This window comes from Trichosurus vulpecula, chromosome 2, assembly GCF_011100635.1.
Source record: "Trichosurus vulpecula isolate mTriVul1 chromosome 2, mTriVul1.pri, whole genome shotgun sequence".
Classification (NCBI taxonomy): Eukaryota; Metazoa; Chordata; class Mammalia; order Diprotodontia; family Phalangeridae; genus Trichosurus; species Trichosurus vulpecula.
Window position 1 is genome coordinate 130,662,895 of NC_050574.1, and position 15,435 is coordinate 130,678,329.

The following is a 15,435-nucleotide window of genomic DNA, read 5'->3' on the forward strand; positions in this document are numbered from 1 at the left end:
TGTGACTGTCTAGATCAGTTGATATCTGAATATGAATCCACTTTTCCGCTGTACAATATTGTTGAGAGGTAGTTATCCACTGATGAGGAACTCATTAACTATGAAAGTAGCCATTTCCACCAAATGGCTATGTTTGTTTGAAGAACAGACACTCACATTTCCAGTGCTTTCAGACTGACTTCCTAATAGAATTTTGTGGCTTCTGCTCCTTAGTTAAAATGAAGTTATTGAGAAAGGCAGCAGAAAGAACAAGGATTTGGAATAAAAAACCTGTATTCATTCCCTCTCTCTGCCACCTTCTAGTTGTGTGATGACAGGCAAGCTATTTAATCAATTTTGGCTTCAATTTCATCAGCCTTAAAAGAAAGCTAGTAGTATCTGTTCTATTCACTTCATAGGATAATTATGAGGAAACCACTTTGCAAATGTTGAAACATTATGGAAAAGTAATTTATCATCGTCCTTCCCCTTTAAAAATCTAGACTCAATTTTCTATTGGCACTGCATAGTCTATAATGGATTTACTTCATTGTGGGTCAGTTTCCAAACTTATCATTTTCGTATAAACTCTTTATGATACTGATCTATACACTTATAGAGGGAAAGAGTTGTGAAAACATGAGAAGGGAGAAGGCAAAGATTAGTAGATCATTTTTTACAGTTGACTCCATGTTCACAGCCCAACAATTGTTGGAGTGTTGTAGATCTTACTGTGTTTTCTGCTCATTAATTACAAAATGAATTAGACCCAGTAGAGTAAAATCCTGTTAGGTTTAAAGACTCAAACCAAACAAAATTCTGTTGCAAACTGGTTAGATTTGGCCCCTTTTCTTACAAGAAGGAAGTGTCACATGTGGTTAGAGACAGAATTGGTAAACCTTCTGTCAGGTGCAGCATCTGACTCAAACAGAATTCTCCTAACCCATGTGCTTTGTCTCGATCTACCCAAATTGTGAAATAACTAGCATTTGCTTAACCTATCCTAAATGTGTGCACTTTCTTTTGGACACAAAGGTAGAAAGCCCAACATAATTTTATTGATGGGACTATCAAAAGTAACCTACAATTTCTGGCTAGGACTGGTTGTCTCGGAATATCACATGTATTGTTTAAATCCTCAGAGGAGAACCTATTTCCAGTTTGCAGGTGTTAATTGCACATGAAATATTATCACTGAAGACTTACGTGTGAAGGCATACCTAAAGCCTATCATTTAGCAAACTTCTGAGAAAGCAGGACTAGCTACTAGGAAGAGCAAAGAACATATAAACAGTTCCAGTGCTATTCATGTAGATATAAATCAAAGCTCAGGCTTGACCTTCTGTACCCATTTGCTCACTGTGTCCCCTACTTTTGCTTTCTGCCAGGAGAATTGAATCAAAAGGACAATCTATTTTTATGTTCATATTAGTCATATTGTAAAGAAGAATTAGAACCAAGGGGAGGACCACACCAAGCACAAGCACGCAACCCCGAGAGAGAGATGACGCGAGAGGCAGTAGAGAGCAGAGAGAGAGACAGAGAGAGAGAGAGAGAGAGAGAGAGAGAGAGAGAGAGAGCAGATAGATCTCAATCTGCATTCAGACTCCATAGTTCTTTTTCTGGCTATGGATAGCATTTTCCATCATGAGTATTTTGGAGTTGAAGGACAATAATTTATAACTGGGGAAGTGGAAGAGAAAACAAAAAAGCAGATTCTTTGAGCAGTTTAGCCTGGTTCTTTCAGCATCTGGAACTTTTTTTATTTTCCTGTTTCCTTCCTCTATGAAACAGACAAATGAAGTGAAACTAGGGCCAAAGAGCCAGCAGCCGAGAAGGACTCTAGACAGCTGTGAAGAAAGGGAGCCCAGTACGTAGCAGGACATCTGAAAATAAGTATGAAAGGATGTTCTTCCACGTTTGTGTTCTTCCTTCTCTTCTGATCGTCTCTCATAGGATATACCATGGCTTTTTCTGTGACTGCTTGTAAAATACTGCTGTTTCTGATGTTGGTGTTAGCTGCCTATATCATTTTGATGGCTTCAGAAAACTTCTCCAAGGTAGGAATTGTTTTCTCTTTTAGTGTTGACTATTACCCCAAGATAAATCAAAATAACTGCCATAGCTTGCACAGAGGAATGCCGGTTAACTAAACAAATACCTCAACCTCCCCACCCCAGCCCCCAGTTCTGGCCAGGGATGCTGTCCTTGAAGTTTGTCCACAGCTCTATAAGTAACCTGGGGATTTGAGCAGTTTTTTGATTTGCCTCAGGACCAACCCAAACTTCTAAGACAGTTGTAGGAGAACTTAATACTGTTTGAGAGTCCAGGATAGACAAAATTCTAAATTGATTTCTGGATAGGAAAAAGTAGCACATTTGACTGACTTATTTCTGACCATGGGGAGGCCTGGGATTGTCCATAGGCACAAATATATAGATTCTTGGCATGACTACTCCAGAGCCAGTTTGAATTAGCTTCAGGCCATCCCTGAAATGACCTATCCTGACCTTTGGAATATGCCTTTTCTCTGCCCAAGTCAAAATTATTGATTTTGTTTATTATTTAATTTATTGATGGACTACTGATTTTTTTCACGTCAGGCAGTTTATTATTCTAGTTCCGTGGGTAAGCACAGGTTATTGCTTGGGTAAACAATGTACCCCAGGACTGTGACTCTCTGTCCTTATGTCTGATCGCTATTTATTATTGATTTTATCTGCATTTTTCAAGCAGCATTTGCTCTTCTCTCTTAAAAATCTACATGAACAGAATAACTATAAACAAACACCAATATTTCAATATACAAAGAAAGAGGAATATGTGAAAAAAATGTGACCTTCTATTAAATGCAGTCTTTAAAAGAAATATCTATACATGAGTATACATATATATAAACATTTGTCTATATATATACATGCACACATATATTTATATGTGTTTGTGTGTATATATGTATATATATATTTTATATATATGTATATATATTTTATATATATATGTATATATATTATATATATACATATATATATGTATTAGAGGCAAAGTGGTTTAGTGAATAAAGAACCATCCTCAAAGTCAAGAAGACCTGGGTTCAAGTCCCATATCTGACATATATTAGCTGTGTTGCCCTGAGCTAGTCACTTTAATCCCTCAGTGTTTTAGGTGATTCTAATATAAGTTGCAGAGAATGTCTCAATCTGCATTAAAAAAAGGAGTTTCCTCACCTAAGACTACTCCACATAAATGAGCTCACAAATCCAATCCTTATTTCTCACATATAATTACTATTTGTTTCTTGGGGATTTCTAAGTCACTAGCATATATCGGACACACTTTGGGTGTTAAACAACATGAGTTTCTTATAACTCTGAAATTCTAATCTCATGTATTTTACATAAACTGAAAAGAAATAGTGGTTACAAGCTAGGAATGTGTTTTGTGCAACATCCACAGAATGTGTCATTTTCTCATTTCTTCAGTTTCCTTCTGTGTTCATTGTTTCGAACACTACTCATTGCTTGGACACTTGCAAGAAATCTTCATGTCCTGAAGCACCACTCAGCACTGCCACAGAACCCACAGAGACTGATTTGAGAATTAAAAAAATCATAGAGCAGCTGGATCACCAGATCCCACATAGACCATTCTCTTACATCAACACGACAAGCGCAGCCCTCAGTGTGGCCAAAATCATTGATCCTAAGACCACCTACTGCAGAGGGGATCAGCTAGATATTCTCCTGGAGGTGAGAGACTATTTGGGGCACAGAAAGCAATATGGAGGAGATTTCTTAAGAGCCAGGATTTCTTCACCAGATCTGATGGCAGGAGCTTCAGGACAGGTAACAGATTTCAACAATGGCACCTACCTTGTCAGTTTCACTTTATTCTGGGAAGGTAAAGTCTCTGTGTCTCTTCTGCTCATCCACCCCAGCGAAGGAGTATCTGCGCTCTGGAGAGCAAGGAATAAGGGTTATGACAAGGTGATTTTCACAGGCCTATTTGCCAATGGCACATCGCAGGTCTTCAGTGAATGTGGCCTGGTTCTAAACACAAGTGCTGAACTGTGCCAGTACCTGGACCACCGAGACCAAGAAGCCTTCTACTGTGTGAAACCTCCACGAGTATCCTGTGATGCACTGACCCATATGAGGACCAGGAATAGTGGAGTTTCTTATCTTAGTGTAAAGGACAAAAATCTTTTCCATAAGTAAGTAGACTTTCAAATATAGAGTGGTGTTTAGTGAGAAGACTTTGGGATCAAACCAGACTCACACATGTCAGATTCGTTTACCTAGATTAGCCATATTACTCATATTACATTTGTTTGAATTCAATCCGTGAAAGGGGAAGCCCAAGGTAAAGCAACCTGTATCACATAGGCTGATGGATGCAGCAATAATATCTAACATTTACATAGTGTGTTACAAATATTTCATTGTATCCTAACCACAAATCTAGATAGTAAGTGCTATTTTAATTCCCATCTTACACATGAAAAACAGGTAGACAGAGCTTAAATGACTTACCAACACAGAATGTAAGAATCTGAGACTAGATTTGAACTCATGACTTTCTTACTCTATAATTGGCACTTTATTCCCTGTATCACCTAGATGTCATTAATAGTGACTTGTAGGACTAGTTTTAATGGTCTTCATTCCTATGAAAATCTTTTTCCCCCACTTTTGCCCATAGTAATCTGCAGATTGAACTGCCAGTTAAAAGCTGATTCAAACAAGAAAATGTGAATGCCAACCAAAAAGAGTTGATTGAAAATGTCCTTTGGTTAATCTTAACATTCTCTCTGGTTTATTAAAATGTTTTCCTGTCCAGTCCTGTGATTTCACTTTCTACTGATGCATATCTGTAAATCAGCAACGCCTTTATAATCTTAGAGATTTTCTTGTGGCACTGAGAGGCTGTGACTTTTCCATGGTCATTTAGCTGGTATATGTCAGAGGGAGAAACTGAATTCCTTTTTCCTCTGTACCACATTGCCTGTCTAGTCTAAAAGTAGTCAAAGGATGAAAGCAAGAATATGAAGTAGCTGTTAAGCTTCTGATATGTTGTAGGCACTGGGCTGAGTATTTTTTACAAATATGATCTCACTTGAGGCTCACACCCACCTGGGAGTCAGGTGTTATTATTATCCCCATTTTACAGATGAGGAAACTGAGGCAGAGAGAGGGGAAGCACAGGGTCACACAGCTAGAAAGTGACTGCAGGTAGATTTTAATTCAGGTCTTCTTGATTCCAGGTTTAACGCTCCATCTGCTGCATCACCTAGCTGTTGAGAAAAGAACCAAACTGCAGAAATTTAGGGACAAACTAATAGCGTTTCATTTTTATTTTTGTAGCTCTACATGTTGTATCCAGGCTGAAAGTAGGTTAACTTGTGTTGTTGTTTCTTCAAGGTCCAGAATAGGGATTGAAATTATGAGAGGCTTCAAACCCATCACAGTCTCCGAGTGTAACAGTAAGTCCGCTCTTCTCTGCTCTGTTGTGTGTCATGCTCAAAAACTCTATAAAAGTCCCTCGTCCTCATTCAACTGTAACTCTGCCTGTGTTATGACCAGGTAACTCTCCCCAAAGCATATCAGAGGAAGTGTGATGAGTATCAGATTGCTTGGGCACGAAAAAAAACCAAGAAATCCTATGCTAAGAAATGTTTTCAAATTCAATTTAAACTCGTTTTCTTCTTAATTAGCTGCATTTGTCATCAAAGCATGGGTGTGTACATTTTCATTTGACCCCTTTCAATCTGTACAGGAGTTATTCCCATCTGGCCAGTCACCCTGCTCTGGTACCAGTTGAAGGCATCTATGATGGAGTGAGAGGGACAAGTAGATTTCCTTTTCGATTTCTAGCAGAGCCATCTCAAGTTGTGAGTTGATGAACTTCATATTTTCTGGAAATACACTCTTACCCCATGGGCTTCAATGACAAGTAGAAATCTCACTCACATTATATAACAGAAATGCATTTTTGTTGTTGGATCAACCAATTGACTAATATGGAAACACCTCATAAAGCAAATCCTATTTAAAAAGTGATACATAGTACAAAAAAACCAACTACTTTTTCATGAACAAAAGATTCATGAAACTGGATTGAAATTTTTGGGTAGAGAAGTAGTTAAAATGGTGCCCAATCCTAAAGGAGTCCTGTGTATACCTATGTATACCTGATGCTTCTGGGTATGTGGATTCTGATCTGCAATATGTTTCATTTCTTTCTTTTTTCTTCTTTTTTTTTTTTAACAAATTTTGCATCCTTTTTCAACTTGACACAGTAGAAGGAATGTTGGATTTGACATCAGAGAATATAGGTTCACATCCCTACTCAGCCACCTGTAGGCTCATAGAATCATAGCCTTAGAGCTGGAGACGACCTTAGGAGACCATTGACTCCATCCATCCAATTTGAAATATGGGGAAACTGAAGAACAGAGAAGTTCCATGAGTTGTCCAGGGTCATATAGCTAGTAAACACTCAAAGCGGGTTTTGAACTCAGGCTTCTTAACCTCAAATCTCATGTCTTAGACCACGAAAGTCAGTAAATCTCGATAAGCAATAGCTTCCTTATCTGTGAAAGGAGAAGGTTGGAATAAATGACCTCTGAAGATCCTTCTAGTTTCAAATCTATGATCCAATGATTCTTACTTTGAAGAAATCAGAGCCAGTACCTGACTCAGACCACAGAGATTTCTTCCACGTTTGAGGACTCTTTCTTTAGCTTCCTAATTTTCCTTCTGCCTATATATTTAAAATCTCTAAGAAAGTTGTGTGGTTGTGTCCCAGTTCACCATTCAGATCCCAACCATCATTTTATTCTTTTTTTAATTTAGGCCCTAGCCAGTGTCTAAGTATCAATTGGCAAATTGCAAAACATTACATAAACATGAGCTATTTCTTTGAATTAGAAATTTATGAGCCCTCTTCTCCTGTTCTCCCCTTCCATACTCTCTTATTTGCAGTATATAATACAAATACTGAAATAAAGATTCCTAAAAAATTATAAAATTATATTCTTAATTACTGAATATTTGGAATCGCCTGGTTTTTGGTGCTAATAATAAGATCTCCCAATCCATTTTATTTTTTAATGTAATTGACCTTTTATAAATAAAACAAATCACTTTACTTATTCATTTCTTCCCAGGCCAGGATACCAGGCAGATTAACTTTTTATAGGTAAGATCCATTGCCAAATTAGGGTGCAGTCCTGAGTCTTTGAAAAAGCATGACTCAGGGAGCCCGGTACTAGAACTATTCTAGATTCTCTCCCTAGACTGTAAGGCTTGGTTTTTGTCCATGCTTTTCCTCCCTCTTCTCTCTAAATGACTTTCTCTGCTATTTCTGATGTTTCTTGACTCTCTTTAGATGAAGAAAGCATTAAGAGTCATCATAAGGTGCATCTGGTGGCATCTTTTCCTCATCAATACCAGTTACCTGGCACTCATCTGAATTGAAAAACTGAGGGAGAGTTGATTTCATTTTTTTTCTTTTTGTTTATTTCCTTTTTGTTTCCTATGGTATTTGGCTTTCTGATATGTACTTCTAATCAAATATCATGAAAAGCAAGTCTTTTTTCTTTCCACAGTGGGAACTAACCCATGTTCTGAATGAATAGAAAAATTTCCAAATATGCCAAGTCCTTTGCGAAATGCTAAAGATACAGATGGAAAAGATAAGATAGTCCTAGCTCTCAAGAAGCTCGCACTTTAGCTGGGAGAAACAATATGTCCAAGAGAGTTCAGCTGTAGAGTGTAAGGAAAATCCTGGAATCCCTAGGTGGCCAAAGATTGGGTAGATGGTCAGACCCAGGAGCACATTGAGTGTGTGGGCAGATCAGACAGCAGTGCCCTAGAGGCCTGGAGGTCTGGAGCGGCAGGGTGAATTGTAATGTCTATAATACTTTAGGATGCAGTGGAAAGACAGATGGTAAGTCTAAGTGACCTTCCACCTCACTGGAGAATTGTAGTTGGTGACTCTCAGTCCCTCCAAGCAATGTGAGCAGCCATTTTACTCTTCTATCTTACTGCCTCTGAAGGGGTCTTGGTGCCTGGTGGTCCTAGGACAGGGAAAAGGAAGGCAAGGGTGAAGACTGAGCCTGCTGGTGGTTCCTTAAATCACAGTGCAACAATGGATTGGATTTTATTCCATTTTTTTATGAGGTTAGCTTTCTTCATTGGAACACCCTTTTAATGATGCCAGTATCAGCAATTCCATCCTCAGAAACCCAAGTAGCTTTGCACTGTTTCATAGTCAGATTATTCTTCTAACATGAAAGCTATCAGATATGTGAATGGCTTGGGTCACAATAGAGATTAGGTGAAGGAGTACAGATGAGTAGAGTAAACCACTATTTACTAGTAGAAAACCAATTCAAAATGAATATTTTGAAATAGCATTAGTGTCATCATCTTCTTTTTAAAAGGACGTTTATAGAAGTCTTAAGATTCCTGAAAAGAGTCTTGGAGAGGCTGTTAAGGCCATCCCTTGGGTGGCGCCTGCATATGAGGCATTGCTTGAACCCTTATTATTCAGATTAGTGAGAGATGACATCAGTCTGGTTGAATATTTTGGTAATTGTGATAGAGAAGAAGATTCCTCTGATAGACTAATTCTGAATGCATTGAATTTATCAGATGTTGAAACAGTGAGAGAGAAATGCCAGATCGGGATGAAGTCTCCTATTCCCAGTGGTTATTCTTTGCAAGGCAAGTGGAATCCAGCATTTTGTAAACTAACTCAGCTAAGTAATGTGACTGTAATCAATGACTGTTTGAAAGGAAAACTCATTTACTTCATGGGAGATTCTACTCTACGCCAGTGGATGGACTGCTTCTCCAAAACTGTGGAAAGTAAGTTTTCTGAATTTGTTTTTTTAATAATAGGATTTCTATGGGGATTATTTTTTGATTTTCTTGACCTTTGCAGGGATGGGGGGAATTCTTAAAAGTGATTCTTATACTTTTCATGAGAAAATGTTAATTTTCTTCCCTTTCATGTGCAGCTATGGAAAATTTAGTTGGGGATAGGGTGACAACATATAATGCAATTATTCTCTAATTATTAATTACCTTAAGAGTGAAGTAATTAGTTTGGGCTGCACTGAAAAGTGGTAAGATTCTTTTCTTTGCTTACAGGATGTAATGATTTTTCCCCCTACCAGCACTGAAGTATTTTGATCATCATGGAAGTGGACCTTTTAAGAACTACATACTTCTGGATTCAGAAAGAAACATTTATATCCAATGGAAAAAACATGGGCATCCATTTGTCACTAGCAAACTGTACTCATTAAAAAATCATGAATATATTGCCCATGAAATTGACAGAGTAGCAGGAGACAGAAACACAGCCATAGTTATCACCCTTGGACAACATTTCAGAGCATTCCCAGTTGACATCTTCATCCGAAGAGTTATCAATATCCAAAAGGCAATTAGACGGTTATTGCTAAGAAGTCCAGATACCAGAGTTATCCTGAAGGCAGAAAACATTAGAGAGATGCACATTGATGCTGAGAACGTTGGTGACTTTCATGGCTATATTCAGTATCTTATTATGAGGGACATTTTCCGGGATCTCAATGTGGGTATCATTGATGCCTGGGACATGACCATTGCATATGACTCTAGATTCCTCCACCCCCCTAATAATGTTGTTGAAAATCAGATTAATATGTTCTTAAACTACATCTGCTGATAGCTATACCGACTAAGTATTATGGAATGACCTAATATACTAATAAGGGATTCCAGTTGATATGTGCCTAGCAGAAAATATGAAAACAAGTTGGTAAGATGTTGTATCATGGTGGGAGGACAAGAGGAAAGTATGAGGCCCTACATGCCCTTTTAGAAAAGGAGATACGTCATGAACGTATCATGTTACTGTTTCCATGACTGGCCAGAGCCACATGGCAAACAAGTCTTCTCTGATATTCTTGATTTCTGTAATGTCCAGTGACTCTCGCTCTCCAGGATGTATGTGTTGGCAGTAGGATGGGGAGAAATGACAAGAACATGGGTTTGAGGAATGACATCTTGGCACAGCCAGCAAGAACACAAGACTAACCTGAATAAGTGATTGGATTGAAGGCTAAAGGATTTGATCACACCACAAAAGTAATTGTGTGCAGTGTTCAATATTAAGCCAATATCTGGGTAGTTTTATTGAAATGCAGTGTTGGTCACTCAGCGAACCTTACAAATATCCAGGATTTAGGTGATTTTAGGGAAGGGGAAGTTGTCTACATTCTACTAAGGGAAAAGGAAAGAAGCCCTTTTACATATGCTCAGGGATGGATGAAGCGATCAGTTAAATGGGGAGATATGAGAGAAGTCTCATAAATATGTGGTCTTTACTTAAGCTTAGTAGACAAAGTTGGGGTAGCGATTTGGATTCAAAGGAACATTTTGAATGGTAAGTTATAGGTTTAAGGGACCAATACATTCTTGAAAATGGAAGAAGACCTCCTTAATGATGGGAGTTTTATTTACCAGTGCCAGAAAATGTTTGGAGCTTGAGAACAGTAGGCCAAATATTTTGCAATAGGACATCAACCAGATTTGTATTTGTCTAAAAACTTGATACTGTCCCTCAGGTAAAAGGTTACTTGGAAAACTCCTATGGTTGAATATTAAATCTGGGCTTATGTGCATGTCCCCTGATACATGTATGAGGGTGTCTGTTACTTAAATGTGTGTGTACTGGTCATTCAGGGATTAATTTGTTTTGGGAAAAATAATGGGTCATCCTTTACTTTTTTACTTTCCTTAATTTCAATTAGGGAATAACTTGGTAAGGCGGTTGTATACTTTGGGATTCAAAACTATTATATGCTTTCTGTCTCTGTAAGAAGAAGAAGGTAAATGCTGCACTTTCCGGGAACAGAAAAAAATCCACAAGACAAAATCATAATGAAATTCTAGAAGGGTGACAGTGAGAAAAGTATTTTTTTTAATCAAATGACTTACAAATTTAATATTGACCAGCAATACTACTAAACCTGCCTTGTAACTATTTACATTTAAATGAATTTCAATGAATAAAATATAGCAACTTTTTAGTTACTCTTTCCAAATTTTCAATGGAATTATTTGTCTTCGTTTTCATCAACATTCCTTCATTTATGGTTGTTGTCTATTCCTTTGGTTTTGCTTCTCACACACACACACACACACACACACACACACACACACACACACACTTTAGATTATTTCGTAAATGTCTTTCCAGATTTCTTTGCAGACCTCACTCAGCTTCAACTTCCTCATCTCTAAAATGGGGAGAATAATAACACCTATCTTACAGAGTTTTGTGAGGACCAAAAGAGAGCATATATGAACCACTTTGCAAACCTTAAACCATTTTAGAAATGCTAAATATTATTGTAATTCATAGATATATGAGGAAATGAGACATTAAATGACTTGCAAAGTTTGCACTGGTAGTAAGTTGCAGGGTCCGGGTTTAAACTAGGGTCCTGTAACTTCAAGTCCAGCACTCAATTCATTACACCATACTGCTTTTTGATCTTAACTATATAATAATACTCCCTTATATTGAGGGAACTTGTAATGACTTAACTACTCTTCTATTATTGGACATTCAGATTGCTTCTAGTTTTTGCAATTACAAATAAAGCAAAAAACAATAGTGACTTTAAAAGACTGATGAGTCCAATGGACTAGAGATATGGATTCTCAGACATGGACAATATCTTGATCTATTTTGCTGGACTATACATACTTATTATGAGGGTGACTTCTACTCAGGGGTTTGAGTGGGGTTGGTAGGTTCTAAGGGTAAGGACAAATGTGAAAAAAATCAGCTTTTTTTTAGTTCTACTTTGTTCTGAGTTTGTTTCTCAATTTTATTTTTGTTTTCTATTAATTTTTGCTCAACTGAATTTATTGTGGATTGTATGTTGATTCCATTTTTTTTTAAAAATGTTTTTATTTATATCTTTTACTTTTATATATCTGCATTTCCTTCTATATCCAGTCCCTTTTATCTCTCAGAGAGCTTTTCCCTTACAACAGAAAACAAAAAAAGAAGAAAAAAATCAGTAAAGCCAATCATATTAAAAACAGTCTGATATTACATCCAATGTCCCATACCCATATAGAACCACATCTGCATAGGAGAGAGGAAGTGTGTAATTCTATCTGTTCTTTGGGATAAGATTGTCCACTAATATATACATGTGTACATACTGACACAAATCTATACTTTTAATACAGATACTCACATTTTAAATAAACAGTGAGTTGATCCTATTAGAAACAAAATATGACACAGGTTCCAGACAAAATGTCACACCTAATCTTTTCCCCCCATTCACACATTTTTACTCTATGTAATGGTTCTTGATTCACCAAAAATAGTTTCACAGGCAGACACTGGAGGAAAACAGACGTATGAAATATTTATTTTTTACTTCTCTTGAAAAGGTGGAAGTGGTGTTTATATTCCTCTTTTTTTAATATTTTTTTTATTCTTCATTTTCAAAGCAAACACCATCTTTTAAAAATCTTATTGTACATATGCACTCAAGCAAAAACATGTAGTTCCATTGTCTCTTACAAAAAATGTGCCTATAAATTCAAGATTTTCTACAAAAATATTCCACCTATATCATTCCAGGACTGCAAACTGCAAATAAGCACTCATTGCAATTTGATTACTTCTTATTTCATAGAAAATACAGAGCAGAAGAAGCCTTCTGACTAAAACTGTTTCATGATGTTTAGAGCAACAGATTCATTCTCTACACTCTCTTTAAAATACTCCTTTGTACAGCACTTTTTTGGGAAAGAACAAGCGGAATACTGCAATCTTGAGGAAACAGTAAAGAGGGAGAAAAAGTTTTTAGTTTTCACCCTGTACTATAGACTTTTAATAAAAGTTCAGGCAATTCTCCCCCCTCCCTGGAACTTGTCAATTCACCTTTTTAAAGATACTTTTTCTCTGAAACTGGATCTTAGTAAAAATCAATATGGTCATAATACATAATCTTTATGATAGGTTGTTGTAGCTTCCTTGTTAACATTATATTTAAAAATTTTGCCATAATTTTTGTTAGATATTTTGTTCTATCATTTTCTTTTTCAATTTTGACTCCCCCTATTTTAGGCATCAAGACCGTATTTGTATCATAGAAGAAATTTGTGAAATTCCTTTTTAAAACTATTATTGGCAAACTTTACTATTGCAATTATTCTTGAAATTCTTGATAGAATTTACTTGTGAATTAATCTGATTTTTGGTTTATTTTTTTTAATTTTATTTTAAGAATTGAGGTATGTCATTCAATTTCTCTGTAATTTGGATTGTTTAAATCTTTTTTTCCTAGTCTGTTAATCTTAAGCTTTATATTTTCATAAATATTAATTTTATTTCATTTAAGTTGTTGGTATTATCAGCATATAATTTGGCAAATATCTCTTCTTTATTCTTCATTTTCTGGGGATTCTCCTTTTTCATTTTTTTTTCTAATTTAAATTTATTTATTTAACATATTTGGTTTTCAACATTGATTTTCACAACAGTTTGGATTACAAATTTTCTCCCCATTTCTACCCTCCCCCCCACTCCAAGAAGGCATATATTCTGGTTGCCCTGTTCCCCAGTCAGCCCTCCCCTCTATCATCCCCCTCCCCTCTCATCCCCTTTTTCCTTCCTTTCTTGTAGGGCAAGATAAATTTCTACGCCCCATTGCCTGTGTATCTTATTTTTTAGTTGCATGCAAAAACTTTTTTTTTTGAACATCTGTTTTTAAAACTTTGAGTTCCAAATTCTCTCCCCTCTTCCCTTCCCACCCACCCTCCTTAAGAAGTCGAGCAATTCAACCTAGGCCACACATGTATCATTATGTATAACCCTTCCACAATACTCATGTTGTGAAAGGCTAACTACATTTTGCTCCTTCCCAATCCATCCCGCTTTATTGAATTTTCTCCCTTGAACCTGTCCCCTTTCCAAAGTGTTTGTTTTGATTACCCCCACCCCCATCTGCCCTCCCCTCCATCATCCCCCCCCTTTTATTTTTTTTTATCTTCCTCCCTCTTCTTTCCTGTGGGGTAAGATACCCAACTGAGTATGTATGGTATTCCCTCTTCAGGCCAAATCTGATGAGAGCAAGGTTCACTCATTCCCCCCTCACCTGCCCTCTCCCCTCCTCCCACAGAGCTGCTTCCTCTTGCCACCTTTATGCGAGATAATCCACCCCATTCTATCTTTCCCTATCTCCCTCTCTCAGTATGTTGCTCTCTCATCCCTTAATTTCATTTTATTTCTTTTAGATATCTTCCCTTCATCTTCAACTCACCCTGTGTCTACTCTCTCTCTTTTATATATATACACACACACATATGTATATATACATACATACACATACATACATATACACATAGATATATACATACATACACATTCACTTATATATATACATAAACATATATATATATACATATATATGCATATTCCCTTCATCTACCCTAATACTGAGGTCTCATGAATCATACACATCATCTTTCCATGTAGGAATGTAAACAAAACAGTTCAACTTTAGTAAGTCCCTTGCAATTTCTTTTTCTTGATTACCTTTTCATGCTTCTCTTGATTATTGTGTTTGAAAGTCAAATTTTCTATTCAGTTCTGGTCTTTTCACTGAGAAAGCTTGAAAGTCCTCTATTTTATTGAAAATCCATATTTTGCCTTGGAGCATGATACTCAGTTTCGCTGGGTAGGTGATTCTAGGTTTTAATGCTAGCTCCATTGACCTCTGGAATATCGCATTCCAAGCCCTTCGATCTCTTAATGTAGAAGCTGCCAGATCTTGGATTATTCTGATTGGGTTTCCACAGTACTCAAGTTGTTTCTTTCTGGCTGCTTGCAGTATTTTCTCCTTGATCTGGGAGCTCTGGAATTTGGCGACAATATTCCTAGAAGATTTCTTTTTGGGATCTATTTGAGGAGGCGATCTGTGGATTCTTTCAATTTCTATTTTGCCCTGTGGCTCTAGAATATCAGGGCAATTCGCCTTGATAATTTCTTGAAAGATGGTATCTAGGCTCTTTTTTTGATCATGGCTTTCAGGTAGTCCAATAATTTTTAAATTATCTCTTCTGGATCTATTTTCCAGGTCAGTGGTTTTTCCAATGAGATATTTCACATTGTCTTCCATTTTTTCATTCCTTTGGTTCTGTTTTATAATATCCTGATTTCTCATAAAGTCACTAGCTTCCACTTGCTCCAATCTAATTGTTAAAGTAGTATTTTCTTCAGTGGTCTTTTGGACCTCCTTTTCCATTTGGCTAATTCTGCCTTCAAGGCATTCTTCTCCTCATTGGCTTTTTGGAGCTCTTTTGCCATTTGAGTTAGTCTGTTTTTTAAGGTGTTGTTTTCTTCAGTGTATTTTTCAGTATTGTTTTG

The 15,435-nt window shown here is 36.8% G+C and overlaps 1 protein-coding gene across 1 annotated transcript; it reads left to right on the forward strand.

Annotated features, from left to right (window-relative positions):
• Positions 1 to 1,572: 1,572 nt before the first annotated feature.
• LOC118840043 (NXPE family member 1-like) lies at positions 1,573 to 11,139 on the forward strand. Its single transcript, XM_036747548.1, has 5 exons — positions 1,573 to 2,039; positions 3,462 to 4,192; positions 5,400 to 5,461; positions 8,637 to 8,852; positions 9,164 to 11,139. Exons 1-5 carry the CDS (start codon positions 1,944 to 1,946, stop codon positions 9,697 to 9,699), a joined length of 1,641 nt encoding a protein of 546 aa, XP_036603443.1. The 5' UTR covers positions 1,573 to 1,943; the 3' UTR covers positions 9,700 to 11,139.
• Positions 11,140 to 15,435: the final 4,296 nt, after the last annotated feature.